General features: G+C 42.6%; 1 protein-coding gene across 1 annotated transcript in view; it reads left to right on the forward strand.

The window, feature by feature from the left end:
• Positions 1–8,240: 8,240 nt before the first annotated feature.
• igsf9ba (immunoglobulin superfamily, member 9Ba) overlaps positions 8,241–15,956 on the forward strand; it is a gene marked incomplete at both ends in the record, with an annotated part of 62,027 nt that continues 54,311 nt past the window's right edge. The window contains one exon of the mRNA XM_079514445.1: positions 8,241–8,304. Coding sequence (XP_079370571.1) covers positions 8,241–8,304 — 64 coding nt within the window. The remainder of the gene's footprint in view (positions 8,305–15,956) is intronic.

The following is a 15,956-nucleotide window of genomic DNA, read 5'->3' on the forward strand; positions in this document are numbered from 1 at the left end:
GAGGGCCCAGCCGTCTCCCACTACTGTTTCCAGGATGCTGCCAGCCAGGCGTCTCTGGACAAGTCCTCAGGAATCGACTGTAGCATCTCTTGAGCTGCCTCGTTGTAGGGATGGCGAGACTTGAGCCTGCCTGGTGGTGCCGGTGTTGTTGTGGCTTTGTGCAGGATGTGCCAGTCGTACTTCTGGACAAATCAAACATATGGGACAATTTATTAGAACACAAAAAGAAAAATCGCTACAGCCTCCGTAATGGACCAGTGAAATGAGGGTATTTTATGATGCCTCTCATAGGGATTGCATTGACAGCTGCAGTACACGTTCTAACGGACCTGAAGCAAGGGGGCAGGCAGACTTTCCAACGTTGAAGCTCTGGGTCCTAGTGGTAGGAGGAGGGACTACAGGCGGACCCGTGGATTCATGACCGGGAAACCCCGTGCAGCTGGGCTTTAACGTTGAGCGCTCGGTTGCCCTACGTCACTCAGGACCTCAAAGTTGAGGTCCTGGGAGGGACTTCCGGCAGTCTTCCGGGTGCTTCAAAACGCCACTGAGCAACTTCCACTGACATGAATAGCTGGGGGGGCGGAGCTTCGCGCAAGTTCAGTCTCTATTATATATATACTCTATGACCTGAAGTAGGGCCGCTGTCTCATTTGGGGGCGTGAAATTTGTAGTCCCTGTGCGTCTCTATACTCCGCCTAAGCCAATGGAGTCTGACCCCATACTCTGAAACACCGCGCGGAAGTCTCAACCTAAGGTCTCAACCAAGCCCCCAGATTTCCATTGAAGTGAATAACAGGGGGCGGGCCTGTCGCTAGTCATCCGCTCTCTAGTTATATTGTAACTCTATGGTCTCAACCCAGAGTCTGTAATGCCTCAGAAAAGGGGGACGGATGCACAGCAGAGAACGCTTGTTTCACCTGGCTGTTACACGTGTCATTCTTGTTTTTAAATCTTTGGGCTCCCAATCTATACTGTAGGCTACAATTCTCAGTGTTAATTTAACTCTGAGAGTGTACAAATGGAACATATTAATTTGGTTCATGGTGGGCTCTATTTCCTCAATTTATTCCGTTGTTTGTTGACTAGAGTGCATATTAGTCCTATCTTGAGATCAAGTAGAGCACCTGCTAAATGCCACAATTGTAAAGTGTGTGTGTGTGTGTGTGTGTGTGTGTGTGTGTGTGTGTGTGTGTGTGTGTGTGTGTGTGTGTGTGTGTACATAATAACTGGGTTGGGCATTTATTTCCAACTTGCATCATTCCAAGTAGGCCAGTGCCCAACGGCCACCGCTCTAGTTGAACTAATGCTATATTTTATTTATGCCCTCTATAAAGATGTTCTGACAACAATTATGATTGTCACTACCTCGATGAACATAACAGCTGAATAGATCATTTTATGACCTATATGTCCTGGGACAGTGTATGCTTTACATTTTAAGGATGTCACTCCAGTCAGTGTGTCTCTTTCTGGAAGGGAGGACATCCAGTTTTGTTGAAGACGGCACACCATGGCGTGTACTGTATAGCAATATATTGACATCTGCAAGTTCTGAACCATGAACTGTGTGTGTGTGTGTGTGTGTGTGAGTGTGTGTGTGTGTGTGTGTGTGAGTGTGAGTGTGAGTGTGTGTGTGTGTGTGTGTGTGTGTGTGTGTGTGTGTGTGTGTGTGTGTGTGTGTGTGTGTGTGTGTGTGTGTGTGAGTGTGAGTGCGTGCGTGCGTGCGTGCGTGCGTGCGATACATGTAATTAATTTCATCCATAATATCTTACAAGTTTTCTTCACTTGTTTAATTCATCCTGCATCTTTTTGTGTATCTGACCCCTATGTCTGTTGGGGTACCAACAGGTGACAAAGTGGCGCTGTTGATCTTTTTTAGTGTAACACCAATGTATTTTTCAGCACAAGTGTCTTTCTGTCTGTCTGTCTGGGTTGCTGTTGAGCTTCACACTGAGCACTGTAAGAGTACAGTACAGTACAGTACAGTACAGTACAGTACAGTACAGTACAGTACAGTACAGTACAGTACAGTACAGTACATACAGTACATACAGAGTACAGTACAGTAAGGGTAAGCACAGTACAGTATGAGTACATACTTGTACAGTACTGCACAGTACATAGTACAGTACGAATACAGTATGATTACATAATATTACAGTACTGTACAGTACAGAGTACAGTACAGTACTGTACAGCACCAGTACAGACTTGTACAGTACACATACAGTACAGTACGAGTACAGTATATGTCGTACAGTAGAGTACAGTACAGTACAGTACACTACAGAGTACACCCCCTGAGGACCTAGCCTGGGTAAACCCACTCCCCCTGCTGGACAACATTTCATTCTGCCAGGAGGGTTGAGGCAGAATGCAAATCTGGCGAGGGGGGAGGGGTTTACCCAGGCTACTGAGGACCCCCTTGAAAACAAGTTGCTGCAACTCAAGGGAGTATCCTCTAGTGAAATTTAAAATCAATAAATAACAGTACAGAGTACTGTACACTAGTACAGTACACTACAGTACACTACAGTACAAGTAGTACAGTACGAGTAGTATATGAGTTCAGTACAGTGCAGTAACTATAACAATTAGTTATAAAATAACATTACACCTATAAAATCACACAGGTGTGATTTTATAGGTTGTTTTAATACAAACAGAAATGAATACTACACAAAAGAAAAAAGAAATGGGCAAATAAAGAAAGCAGAAGAAGAAAGAAAAAACAAAACAAAACAACTCTCTGAGAAACACTCAAGATTTTCTTTTTCCTCTTTTTAACCAAAGGGGTTCCCAGATTGGCAGATGCTGAACCCAGAGCTTAATTATCACCATGGTATTTATAGACTTCACAACAGAGCTGAGACACTCATCCTAATATAAATGCACCACGTCTCTGTATGTACGTACGTCTGTAATCCACATAACTCGAGAACCGTTCGCCCCACGACTTTAAATTTGACACACGCGTTCCACACCACCACAGGGATTGCAGTGCCTGGTGTCGTCTGTTGGATCGCCTGTTGTCCAGAATATATATATGGAGCTGGCCTGTTCTGACATCACAATGATGTTCTGACATCTGTAGAGACTCCATATTTGGACATGCCAGACAAAGAATTCCATATATGGGCATAACTTCAGTTCAAATTCATACCCTGACGAAGGCAACCTGCTTGCCGAAACGTTGGTTTATTGAAGTTTCTAGCATCGTGACTACGAGATGTGCGTCTTCTTTTCTTTAGTCAAAGTACATAACTTCAAATTCGACACACACGTTCCACACTACCACAGGGAGTGCAGTGCCCGGCCTTGAGTCGGTCGGACCCATAGTTGTCCAGAACCGCCACAAAAGGCCTCTGCCCAGGCTTTGGACAAGGCTCCATAAGGAGCTGGCCTTAGGCTTCCACACCATCACAGGGAGTACAGTGCCTTGAGTCGGCACAGCCAGCACAAAAGCCTCTGCCCGGGATCTGGACATGATCCAGCCAACTGATCACACCTGATCACCCCCAAGATCTCCATATATGGAGCTGGCCTGTTCTGACATCACAATGATGCTGATGTGACATCTGCATACTCCATATTTGGCCATGCCTGACAAATAACTTGCTATATGGGCATAAAAGGGACACAGACATAATAACTGGGTGGGGCATGCATTTCCAACTTGCATCATTCCAAGTAGGCCAGTGCCCAATGGGCACCATTCTAGTCTCAGTGATGCAAGATGAGCATGTTTAAAGATTGGATGATTAAGATGAGAGGAATATGCTATTGTATTTTCATTTAAGACATTCGCCTAATTTTCACTCTACTTTAAGCGACCCATCCTAGAATATTGCTGTATAATAATAAAGGTGGTTGATAAATTGATCCAGTTGTCAGTTCTAGTAAAGGGTGTGTGTATGGCAAAGACACACAGCTGTACGCCTGTCACAATTATAACATAATCACCTAATCACAATTATTTGAGATTAAGATTTGAGATAAATTCTTTTTGCAGCTTGCAGAGAGATGTAGAAACCATAACATGGTTATCAACTATACATGATACCTTCAGTCAGTGGGTAAATTGAATTGATTTGAGTGTTGTTACTCTTATCCCTGATTGTTTATTTTAGCTATTAAATTGTCACCATTGCAGTTTTGTTCCCCATTTAGTAAAATCCAAACTTAATTTATTTCTGAAAGTGTACAAATGGAACAAAACTAACCTGTGAGAGAGTACAAATGGAACCAAATGGATCCGTAATCCATCTCGTATACTTTCAGAGTTAACTTAACACAAGTGGTGACAACTGGCAGCATCCTGCAGTGAAGTACAGCCGTTTACCGTTGACATCGTTGAGACTACTGCGTTGCTAAATAGACACAAGAGAAAAGTTTGCATGCCATAATGCGATTGTGTATCCTGACCACATTCTGTAAATATGCGTGAAAGTAAATAGTAAATATAAACTGCAAGAGAGAAGGGAAAAAAAGACAATATGAATCTAAAAATGGCATAGCCTCCCTGTTCACTCTTCAGATATCAGTAAGTCACCATGTGTGCAGTTTGTGAACAAAGCCCCACTAATCATAATCTATTATTCAGTGGTGAAGCTGCACTATAAACAGAGAATCCGGATGGCACTATATCCGCATTGACAAACCGGTTGCTACTGGACATGTGAACTAGTGTGGTGAGAGTTGAAATCGTCTTTGGCCAACTGGATGTAGTGATCTTTATAAATACTTAGTACAAAAGTGCTTCACAACAACAACATTGGGATATCTACGTTTTATCAACAATCAACAATTCAACTTTCACATTCTTCACGAGTTCCACTTTCACAGGGAATTTCCTATGCTGACTATTAATGCGCCATTCGTTTATAGCCAGAGATGGATCAGTTGTGTGGCATCATGTATGAGCTGTCTGCTTTTGAGGGGACAGACATACAGACTTTAGCCATGCTTTAATAAAGCATAGAATTTCTTTGGGAATCAACCACTTTGCCACTGCTGTCACTGTGTGAGATGGGTGAATGTGAAATATGTTGTAAAGTGCTTTGGAGAAAGACGCTATATAAATGCAGTCGATTTATGAATGTGTTACGATGCGCTAATCAGCGTGTTCAGGTGCTGGTACCCAGCACTGGCCAGGTTATTGTGAAATAGGTTCTTCTCTCCCTCCTGACCCGTGGTATGATGAGGCACCTGTTCAGCAGGGAGGTGATCCCCTGTCCCTCCCCTTGTCCTCTCCAACCGGTACCTTGTTTGGACATGTAAATCATATGAACTACTAACTAGGAAGGAGAAAGTGGAGGGAAATAAAGTGATTTTGGATTATTTTTCAATGCAGCTACATTATTACTACCTAATACTAGCTAATATTACTACCCTCTCCTCAATTTGACATAATGTATTTAATCTTGGAGTCTTAGGGCTAGTTCACCCTCCAGAAGTATAGTATAAGTATAAGTATAGTAACTACTGGGGCTTTACTTGCCACCTGTTCAGCAGGGAGGTGATGATCAGGGACAGATAATGTGAATCTGCACGTATTATGCTGTCCTGGTGAAAACTCCTCGCTATCAGTTGAAAAGAAGCTGGTGACACCATGGGCTCGATTTTGCGCATCTGAACTTGGCGTGGCCAATACTGTTTTGCTATTTTGAGTGGCCAAACAGCATTGGCCACACCTGAGCCTCTGTATAGGTCTTAAGTTAAGTCAAAAGAACTGGTACCTAAGACGCACAATGACTAAACTGGGGACTAAATTAATGTGGTATTTTTTATTATTATTATTATTATAGTACAAATGGTGTACACAAGCTATGGTGCCACATAAGAACACACTGATGAAGGATGGCTGATCTGGGCATTCACACCTAGCTTGAGTTGGACTGGGTTGGACTTGGAGCGTATTCTATTGACTTAATTGATGCACACAGGATAAATCAGTCATCCTCACAGAGAGAATCTGTCATCACAGGTCTGGTACAGTATGCACAGTATTATTACACCAAAGACATGGCAAGCAGTTTGTGGTCACATAGATGTTTTGGGGGGTGACTGATTTATCCTAATTTATCCTGTGTGCTAACTCTATATGCACAACAGGTGTGTCAGCTCCACAGGGCCGGATCTACCATATGGGCACTTTGGGCACGTGCCCAGGGGCCCTTGGGCACCAGGGGCCCCTCAAAAAAAAAAAAAAAGTTTTGATTTTTTTTTTCTTTTTTTTTTTTATCTCCACAGAAAATTTCCCTGCTAATCCGAATGTAATAAATGGTGTGTAAAAAGATTAGTGTTTTATTGTTGGTGAGAAGGGCAGCTAAAAAGTGCAATTGTGTGTAAAGCAGCAACAATGCGCTAGATTGGCTGTCACTCTGGGGGGGTAGGCGACCGGAAATAGGCCAATATAACGGCATAAAACTGCCCCAAAACGGCTCCAAAACAGCAAAAATGTTGCGCACGCGTGTCCAGGGGCCCTCAGAGGTGTTAATCCGGCCCTGCAGCTCCAAGTTCAACCGGTCTGACTCAGGCCAGGTGTGACTGCCCAAATCAGCCATCCCCATTCCACACCCACACTGCAAAATCTAGAGATTCGATCAATTTAACTCTTTTAACTCTAACTTTATCTTAAGCCTAAGGTACAGGTACCAACCGACATTTAATATTAACAACCTGCTCCATATTCATACTGTACGCAAATATTGTTGTATGGTGAGAAATGGCCTACCACAGGTCCTGTGTCTGACTCATGAATGGCAATGTCAAGCACTATTCTTTTTTACCACATTAACCATGGTATTGGTAACCCTATTTTATACCATTTATATTTTACACCTCCAATACATATTGGAGGTGTAAATTCTGACCTGTTCAACTACATATTTTTAGTCTTGGCTGTATTTTAGATCAATGACTGTGTGTCAAAACAACTGAGGATAAATACATTAAAAAATGCCTATAGGCAAGTCCAACAGATAACATGTTGTGGGTTAAGATTTCATTTGAGCCATATTATAGTGGTTTGGAGTATAAACATACTATAAGACAAATAGCCTACCATAGAAAAGGACTTTTCTTTTTTTTGGATGGAAGATATTGACCAAGATACATGAGCCTGTGGCTAGACCTTCAATGGATGCAAGTCCTATAGCCTTGTCCCAGTGGGTGAAGCTCATGACTGACTGACAGATGTGCATGTCTGGTCCTATTTATTTTCCATGATGCGACATAAAAGCCAAGGAGGCGATATTATTCGCACTGTTAGGCAGAACTCACTTGATCAATGTTGTAGGCACAGCGGCTTGGTTTCACTGTGGTCATGCATGTTGAAACTGCTAGACTAGTAAACCTAAGCTTCTTATCAGTGTAGCCATGTGTGCGCAGTGGGCATGCTTAAGCAGCATCCTTGTACTTCCAGTCGTCGAGGAAACAGACTACAGACAAACGATTGTGCATCTGTCGCCACACCCATCATATAAGCCAGACAGTGCAGTAGAAGAAAGAAAAATAACGTTTTATGTCGGTAACACAGACAGCGACATAACAGTCGAAAGCTACAGTAAAATATGAGCGACAAATGAGAGATGAGTCACCCACAGAATCAGACACATTGTCGTTTTAAACCAACTGCGTGCCGTGAACAGATCTCAACTGTCTGGACCCTATTATAACGCGCGAAACCATTATTTAAGATTGTACTAGTGCACACTGCACAGTGATGGTGCACATGGTGCCACTTTCGGCGAGGTATTTAAAGATGTGAACAAGGCTCTCTGTCAATGCGCATGATACTGCGGTTCCACTACTACGGGCTACGGCACGCTCCAACTCACCTTGAATTGGTACACGACTGCGAGTCTGTGCTGCTGCTGCTGTCACTCGGGTCCATCCGGGCCGTACGAAGAACCAATACACGCCCCAAAGCTTCGATCAGGAACCAATCCAATGGTGGAAGAGGCGGACCTGTGGAAACATTCTCACACTCGGTTTCACTATGCGATTGTAAAACGGCTCCGTCTACTACAAACGCGGCGGTGCAGGTGCTCTGTCTCTCCGGGAGAGGATGCGGATGGAAGGACGGGGGAGGGAAGGGATGAAGGGAATTGTCAAGAGGAAGGCATATAGAATATGAACAGGGAGTATTGATAAGAAATCGTTCGGTGCAAGGTCGAATATGAAAGATTGGTTGAACGGGGCACTTTGCGTGGTAAGAGCTGGTCGGCAATAGTACTATGATTTGGTATGTGGCCACTCTGATAGCAAGTGTATTCAGCACCAGAGGAACGGCCGCTCAAGGTGAGTTGAAGTGCAATATATCTTGTGTCGCCCATAACATAATGATTTCTGGCGTCTTCATGTGCGTTTTAGTGTGGGTTGTTGAGTCGCAATCGCATGACATTTTGATAAGCTTGATCCCGCAGGAACATGGGGGTCTATTTCATTGTACAAATGGCTGTATCTATCATGTCACGTGAAGTTCAGCTTTGGTTAATTCGTAGCCTATTAGAGAAAGAGCTATTGTCTTGGAATGCCACGGCAGTGCACGTTAGCATCATATTTGCATTTCATCTTCCGTGATCTATTCGCATTGTAATAATGTGATCTATTCGCATTGTAATAATGCCATTGCCGATATCAAAATTGACTGTAGATGTGTGCGATATGGCTTTATTGGCTTAGGCCTGCATTGTGTTGCAGTCTACTATATTGCATTGTAAGTTAGAACACTCCTAGCAAATGTCACATTTTTAAACACATGGGGGATAAAAGACATAATGTATCATGGACCAGCAGTCCTATTTGAGTTCTAGAGAAAGGGGTGTGACCGCCATATCTTCAAAATGGAAAAGCAACTAAATAATGCATTATTGTATGTTAGATAAAAGACAATGCTGCATATTATAGAATTGATCCCTGCATGCATTGTATGTAGAATTCTGCCTACTGTACGAGCATAGCCTAGGCTACTGCATGCTGTCTCACACACACACACACACACACACATGCTCCAACTATCCTGGGCCACTACCGTCTAGAAGACTGCAGTTTTAGCTCTAGCCGTAGTATAACTAGTTTATCCAGCAGCATATTATTAATCGATCTAGTGTGGTGAACTGAACAGTATCAGTTTGTTCCTTTTTTTTAGCACGCCGTATTGACCTATGTACTTACTTAACCTTGCTGTTTCATTGATGTCCAGCTGAGGGAGACATTTGCCAACCGACCGCCTAGTAAATGATCTCAATGACCCCATATGCTAAACTGGTCTGCGCCAGGCCTGCCAACACTCCTGGATGCATTGTCATTTATCCTGGATTTATCCAGGATTTGGTATCAAAGTGCCTAAATTCACCAGAACAAAGGAACTTACATGCACTATAATAACAGGTTTCGGGGAGAGGACCCCATACCCCCTGCATTAGGGGTCTGGACAGTGCATGCATACAGAGATGTTCACTTATGACTCATTGTTTCAGTCAGCAAATCAATCTCTGTAGGCCTACGTTTTGTGTTTTAATGGCTGAAACTGTACCCATCATTTTCCAATATAAAGCAAGCCTGATAAAAGTATCAAATTCCTCAAATTCACCCGAACACAGGAAATGACATCTCTACACTGTTAAAAATAAATAAAAAATAAAACTCCTGGATTCTCCCAGTCCATTGTTGGCAGCCCTGGTCTGCGCACAATTCTGAATTGTCTGAAACGGCAAGGCAAGGCTACTCTCACTGCAGTAAATAAAGGAACGGGATCCTGCCAGAATGTTGGAGGAACACGTGTGTGTGTGTGTGTGTGTGTGTGTGTGTGTGTGTGTGTGTGTGTGTGTGTGTGTGTGTGTGTGTGTGTGTGTGTGTGTGTGTGTGTGTGTGTGTGTGCACGCACGTGTGTGTGTGCGCATGTGCGTGCGTGCGTGCATGCATCTAAATTCAATTTGTTATCATTTTGAAGGTGAAGCTGTAATGCAAACCACCACGGTTTACATCACATTATAAACCTTATTAACGATACACCTTTTGATGATGGAACCCTCCCATGCCATGACCAAGAGTTGATCTTTTTGATGATGGAACCCTCCCATGCCATGACCATGAGTTGATCTTTTTGCCCCGGTCTGTAGTGCAAGAAGAATGCAGAGTCATGTTACCCTATGTACTGTACCACTGTATTCCATTTTAGCAGCAGCATGGCAATGTGTAGGCAATGTATTCTATGCCAAGGGAATCTGGCATCACATAGCTTACAAGTCCAGAAAGGTTTGTTGAAACCGTTGCTGTTTAAAAGACTTTTAAGGATATCATGTCAGTTAAGGTGGTCTCAAATATGAAAGCCACCACCTTCATGCACCTGTTCCATTTGTCATATGTAATTGGATCTTAAAGCCAGGGGCTAGTGTGATTGGTTAGGGTCAGCTATTTTACAACCCATACCTTCCATTTGCCAAACAAATGAGATAAGGATGACATTTTTGATTCTATGTTTGGACTCAGATCTCATGGATGGGTGGTGCTGGTGTGTGAGTGAATGAGGGATATCTGAGAAAGTTGAACATCATTCAATCCTGTTTGCAGTATATCTCTGTGTGTATCTTGCTGATACATTTGACCAGGATTGGTTGTAATTTGCAATTCTTTGGTGAACACCAAAAACTTGAATGACACAGCTGAGATTGCATTTGAGCTATTATTGCAAGATGAACTTGTGTATTATTCCTGAATTCAACTGCCATCTTCTTGGCAAGTTTGAGAGGGGCGAGCCTCAGGTTGTTGTTGGCAACAAACAATTTGATGAATACCGGTATCTCATTTACATGGCATGGACATGAGTCACATGATGATGCTAGAAGTGTCATTGGTGTACAGCAGTGATATTCAACTTGCAGCCCGCTGGCCGGTTGGGAGTTTTCTTGTGGCCCCGGAACACATTCCATATTCAATTTTTAAAAAAGAATCTTAGGATGACCATTTTGAACGTTTGCATACGCGTTAACCAAACCGTTAATGGTTAATAGTTAAGGGGCCATTGTGTGCCACATGATGTCCATTGCTATAGGTCCTATATGACGATAATGGACATATTATGTCCATTTCGGTGACATACTGTACCATCCCCATCTCCTATGGTGGAACTATGCTTGGATCTGACATGTAAGGATCCAGACACATGAATTGTCTTCTCTCTAAAACAAAGTGAAAGATTTTCCAGCTAATTAAAGGGGACAGTTTCAGAATAATTCATTACTTATTAAATGTGGAGCTGAAGTTGGCAGACAGAATCCAGAGGAGTAAGAGGGAGTCTGTAGTTCAAAACAATATTGAATAATGAATATTGACGTTTTTTGACAAGTGTGGATGTACCCCTATCTACTGTACCCTGAGTGTGTTGAGTGATTGTCAGGCACAGGCAGAACATTAGTCATTGCTCATTGCTGGCACTCCAAAATGCAGATGTCCAAAAGCTATGATGGCCTTGGTGAACTGGATTTCTGGTGAACTGGATGTTTCCATCTGTATTTCCATTCCTTTGAGCCTGCTTCTTAATCTTTCTAGGTGTATATCTTGAAGGGTGTGTAGCATTAGTCCGACATTACTAAACCTACCCTACCCTACCCCTAACCTTAAAAGCACACGGAAGCCATGGATGAGTCTTAACCGGCCAGGCGGCCACGTATGACAGACTAACGGGACATCAGACTAACCCATGCCCCTCTATCTTGAAATAGGAAACCAAATCCATAAATATGTCAAAGTTACCAGTTGTACATATCAAGGCAGTTTGTACTGTGCTAGCAGATTTGCTGTTCACTTTCAGGTTAATTGGTTGCTAGGTTATGGTTTATTTGAACATTCAACATACTGGGTACCTGGAATATTGTATTAATTGAATAATTGCAAGAGTTGGTTGAAAACAAACGTGTGATGTTCACATATCTTAATTTGTTAAATATCAATGTACATGAGAATAGATAATGTACACAACGCATAACTTTCCTAATATCTGATGCTGGACATTAAATTCTCATAAATCACAATGTTTCGGAAAATGATTAGGGTAGACTGAAGACTGCCTTTTGGTGGAATTACCATTTCCATAAGACCAATAAGCAGGGCTGCCAACATTGGACTGTGATAATCCATGAGATTTGGGGTGTGTGGGTGGGACTCCTCAAGCGGGGGTCTGGGGGTCCTCTGATGACAAAGGAGTCATGCAGGAGATGTGGTCAAAATACAGGAAACTCCTGCCGGATCCAGGAGTGTTGGCAGCCCTGTAAAGTCAACAGAACACCCCAAGCATCTAAACAGCTGCATGCCGCTTAGACTCTCTGTAAACTGGTAGGACTGGGCAGAATGACTTCAAATATCACGTTTATTTCAAACGTTTGCCTCGAAAATAGCAGATCTACCAGCTCACAACAATTAATCATCAATGCTCATCATATCATCAAACGGAAATTCAATATCGGTTTTTTTAGCTGATATTTTATTACGGTTTAGGCTGAAAAAACCTTTTGTGATGATGAAGGCTGCATATTCTATTAGTGTTTTCTGGGGAAGATTTCAAAAGGGTCAACAAGTTGGAACATTTTAAAATAAAAATACTACATTCAAGCTGTTTATGTTGGAATATGACATATGAGCCAACATTTCTATAACGGTGCATCCGTAACACACCTGTATATCTGTAACCTATACAGTATGAGCAAGATTAAGTCGAAGTTATTAAAGTCCGATTCAATATATTTTTTGTTAATTGGTCAGTCCTAGGTGTTACTGCCAGACATCAAAAGATGATGTGCCAGATTGGCACATCATCAAGCATTATAAAGCAATCAATGAAACAAATTAATAATGGACAAAATAATTCTTGTTGAAAGTCAATGGATTTTAAGTTTATCAGTTTATCCTGCTACCATGCCACTATGGAGTCCGGATCGAGGAGCGTTAGACTTCGAGTGGAATAGTAAGAGAGTGGAAACACCCACACGCAAAGTGGGTGCCTATGGGCTATAGTTCCAAACATTGGAACTATCCCGGTGAGATAGAATGAGCACTTCCGCATTCCATTGTTACACTGGGAGTCAACGCTAGTGTCGCCACTGTCTTACTATTCCACTCGGGTTAGACTGGAGTCTACTCGCACACGCATGCTCCAAATTATTCCACATTTTCCACAAATCTTCCTCAGTATTCTGGCAATGATAATTGCCGCTTTCTGCAGCCTTAAGCCAAAACCACACTGGTAGAGAGTCCTTAGGACAAAACCGTTTTAAGGTCACCTTAAAACGGTTTTGTCCCAAGGACTCCCTACCGATGTGTGGGCTTACTGTACTATCATGTACAGTAAGCATAACACTGCCTTATTGGATTTGATGTGAAACAGGCAGTAATGTTTTTGTTTCGTGTCTGTCAGTGATTAATTTTGTTTTGCATGATGTGCAATTGTGCATTGTACAAGATTTCTTTTTTTGGTTGTTGCTCACTAATTAGCTGTGAAGAAAGTGCATGATGTGCACTGTACTCGACACTCTCCCTAAGTATAATGTATAATACTTTAATGTATAAAGTATAATACACTGATAACCATATGATACTAGTATTCATGTTGTTAAACTCATTGTTTTCGTTGTTATAGTTGTTAACTAACAGTTATACTTTGTGTGTCATTAAAGCTGACATAATAGCATTTTTTTTTTTTTTAATCACAAACAAGTTTCTCATAAATATGAGAAAATATGAGTATTTTCCATCAAGTATGGCATTACACATTAAATACATTTTGGACTGACCATGGGCCAAAGTTGGAATGTAACTTTCAGCTTCTTCTAACTTTCAGTTTCTTCTATCTGTTAATGATGGCTACACCTTTTGTCTAAAGTAATTGCATTTTCCAACCCTTCTGGTTATTCAATACCTGCTGTACCTGTTGCCAGAGTACTTAAAGTGGTGGAGTGGAGCATAAAAGGGACACAGACAGAGATTTGGATTTATTGTTATGAACAACTACCTCCCTCCTCTCAGTAAAACACACCTTTGTGTCCTCAATGCAATATACACGCCAGGTTTGAAGTCAACCCTTAGGACGGTGCCCAGAGACAGACTGACAAACACCACAGAAACACCATGCATTTATAGATTATATTTGAGGGGCGCTAACCCGACTCCGCCAGATTGCGGCAGTATTGAGTTCACAAGTTCCCTCCTCCTGCCTGCATCTGGTCTCAAGCAGAAACGATGAACCCGAAGCAGCGGGACAAAAATCTGATATCTCCATAATAATTTTGATTTGTAGTCCTGTTAGATTGTGTTTACATTTCCGCCGTGGCACAGCTACAATACGTCACCAGTCTCGCATACGGCTGCATATCACTCCGATCAGCATTTGATCGGAGTGCATGCAATTAATTTACCTAATTCAGAAGTCTTGCAGATCTTCCAATAAATATACAGTCATTAGTCACTCATCCATTCCTGGTGCTGTACTTTCTACCTCCTAATCATGAGAGTAAAGCTTGTATACCTAGCTTAGAAAAAGTCCTGTGCTCAAGCTGTGGACAGCACTCTCCTGCCAACACAGCACTGGGCATGTGCCAGCGCTTTCTACTAATGCCTCCCCTCCCTCAACTAGAACAGTCCCGAAGGAATCTCCCTTCAAACAAAGCCTGCAGCATTCTGGGAAAGCCAGTTTTGAGTGTATGTGGGTCTAACAGCTAGGCAGTGCCTCTCCCATAATGTTGAACAACCTACTGAATGCATACATTACATACATGGTATGCTTGTACAGTTGTCTGTTCCTACATTTGACTGTTTCTGTCATTGTGTACCAGGAGTGGTGATCTGCTTACCTTGCTTCACAATTAAGGAATACGAACAAATTAATATCTGCTGGGTGAGACGGAAATCACACAAGCTCTGGTCAGACAACCAAGGAGAAAATTGACTGTCTTTTTAACAGGGAGGTTCAGAAAATAGGCAGTCATAGGATCAACAGAACATATATTAAACCTATTACTGTAGTGCTTTTACCAGTGTTTTTTACCATAGTGCTTATAACCATGTGAACCCTAGCGTCCCAGAGATATCGTGTATACCGTGATACAGTGAATGCACATTCTGATTTGCAGTTTTATAAAGGTATCAATCAAAAGGGAGACACTGAAGAGGAAGGACGGGTGGGGAAGGATCAACAAATGGAGTGTCAGAACAAGTCAGCTCCATATATGGAGATGGAAACGTGATGTCATGAGGCGTGACTATATATGGAGGCATGATGTCACAAGGCGTGATGTCACGATGCGTGACCATATATAGGCTAGAGGTGTGACATGACACACGGAAATGCAGGTTTTAATAGTAAATGCGACCTATGGTCGCAATTACAGTACAACTGAGAAACCAGTACAAATGAGAAAAATGGAACGGGGAGGTGGGCGTAGGAGGTTGTGGCCGGGTCGGGGCCAGGTCCCTTTGAGGTCGCCCCCCACAGGGGCAGTCTGTCAGGGGGTGCTGGGGGTATGGCCTCTCCCCGGCCCGGGACTCCAGGGGCCCGGCCTCTCAGCTGTCAAATGATCACGATCACACAGTCACAGACCTTTACTTGGTCACACTTTTCAAGCCCTGCCTCTTGGTACGAGCAGCAGGCAGCGGGCCCATTCAAAGTATTATCTGATTTATCTCAGGGTGCTACAAATGTCTATCTATGTCCTGTAAATAGACTTAGAAATAAAACTAGTGTTGACTAATCATTACAAGTGGTTCACTTAGCCTGCTTATATCATGCCCTTAAATAGTGTTTGTAGGCTACTTGGAACTGTTTGGCCGCTGTGCCAATTCTTATAAACATTTTAGTTAATTAGTTGAAGTGAGTCCGCTGTGCACTGTGGTGCTGAACTCTTAACGGTTTGAATTTGTGTGAGAGAAAACTGCAGTAGCCGAGGCTTGTAAGACCCGCA

The sequence above is a fragment of the Electrona antarctica genome (genome assembly GCF_951216825.1).
Source record: "Electrona antarctica genome assembly, chromosome: 11".
Taxonomy (NCBI): Eukaryota; Metazoa; Chordata; class Actinopteri; order Myctophiformes; family Myctophidae; genus Electrona; species Electrona antarctica.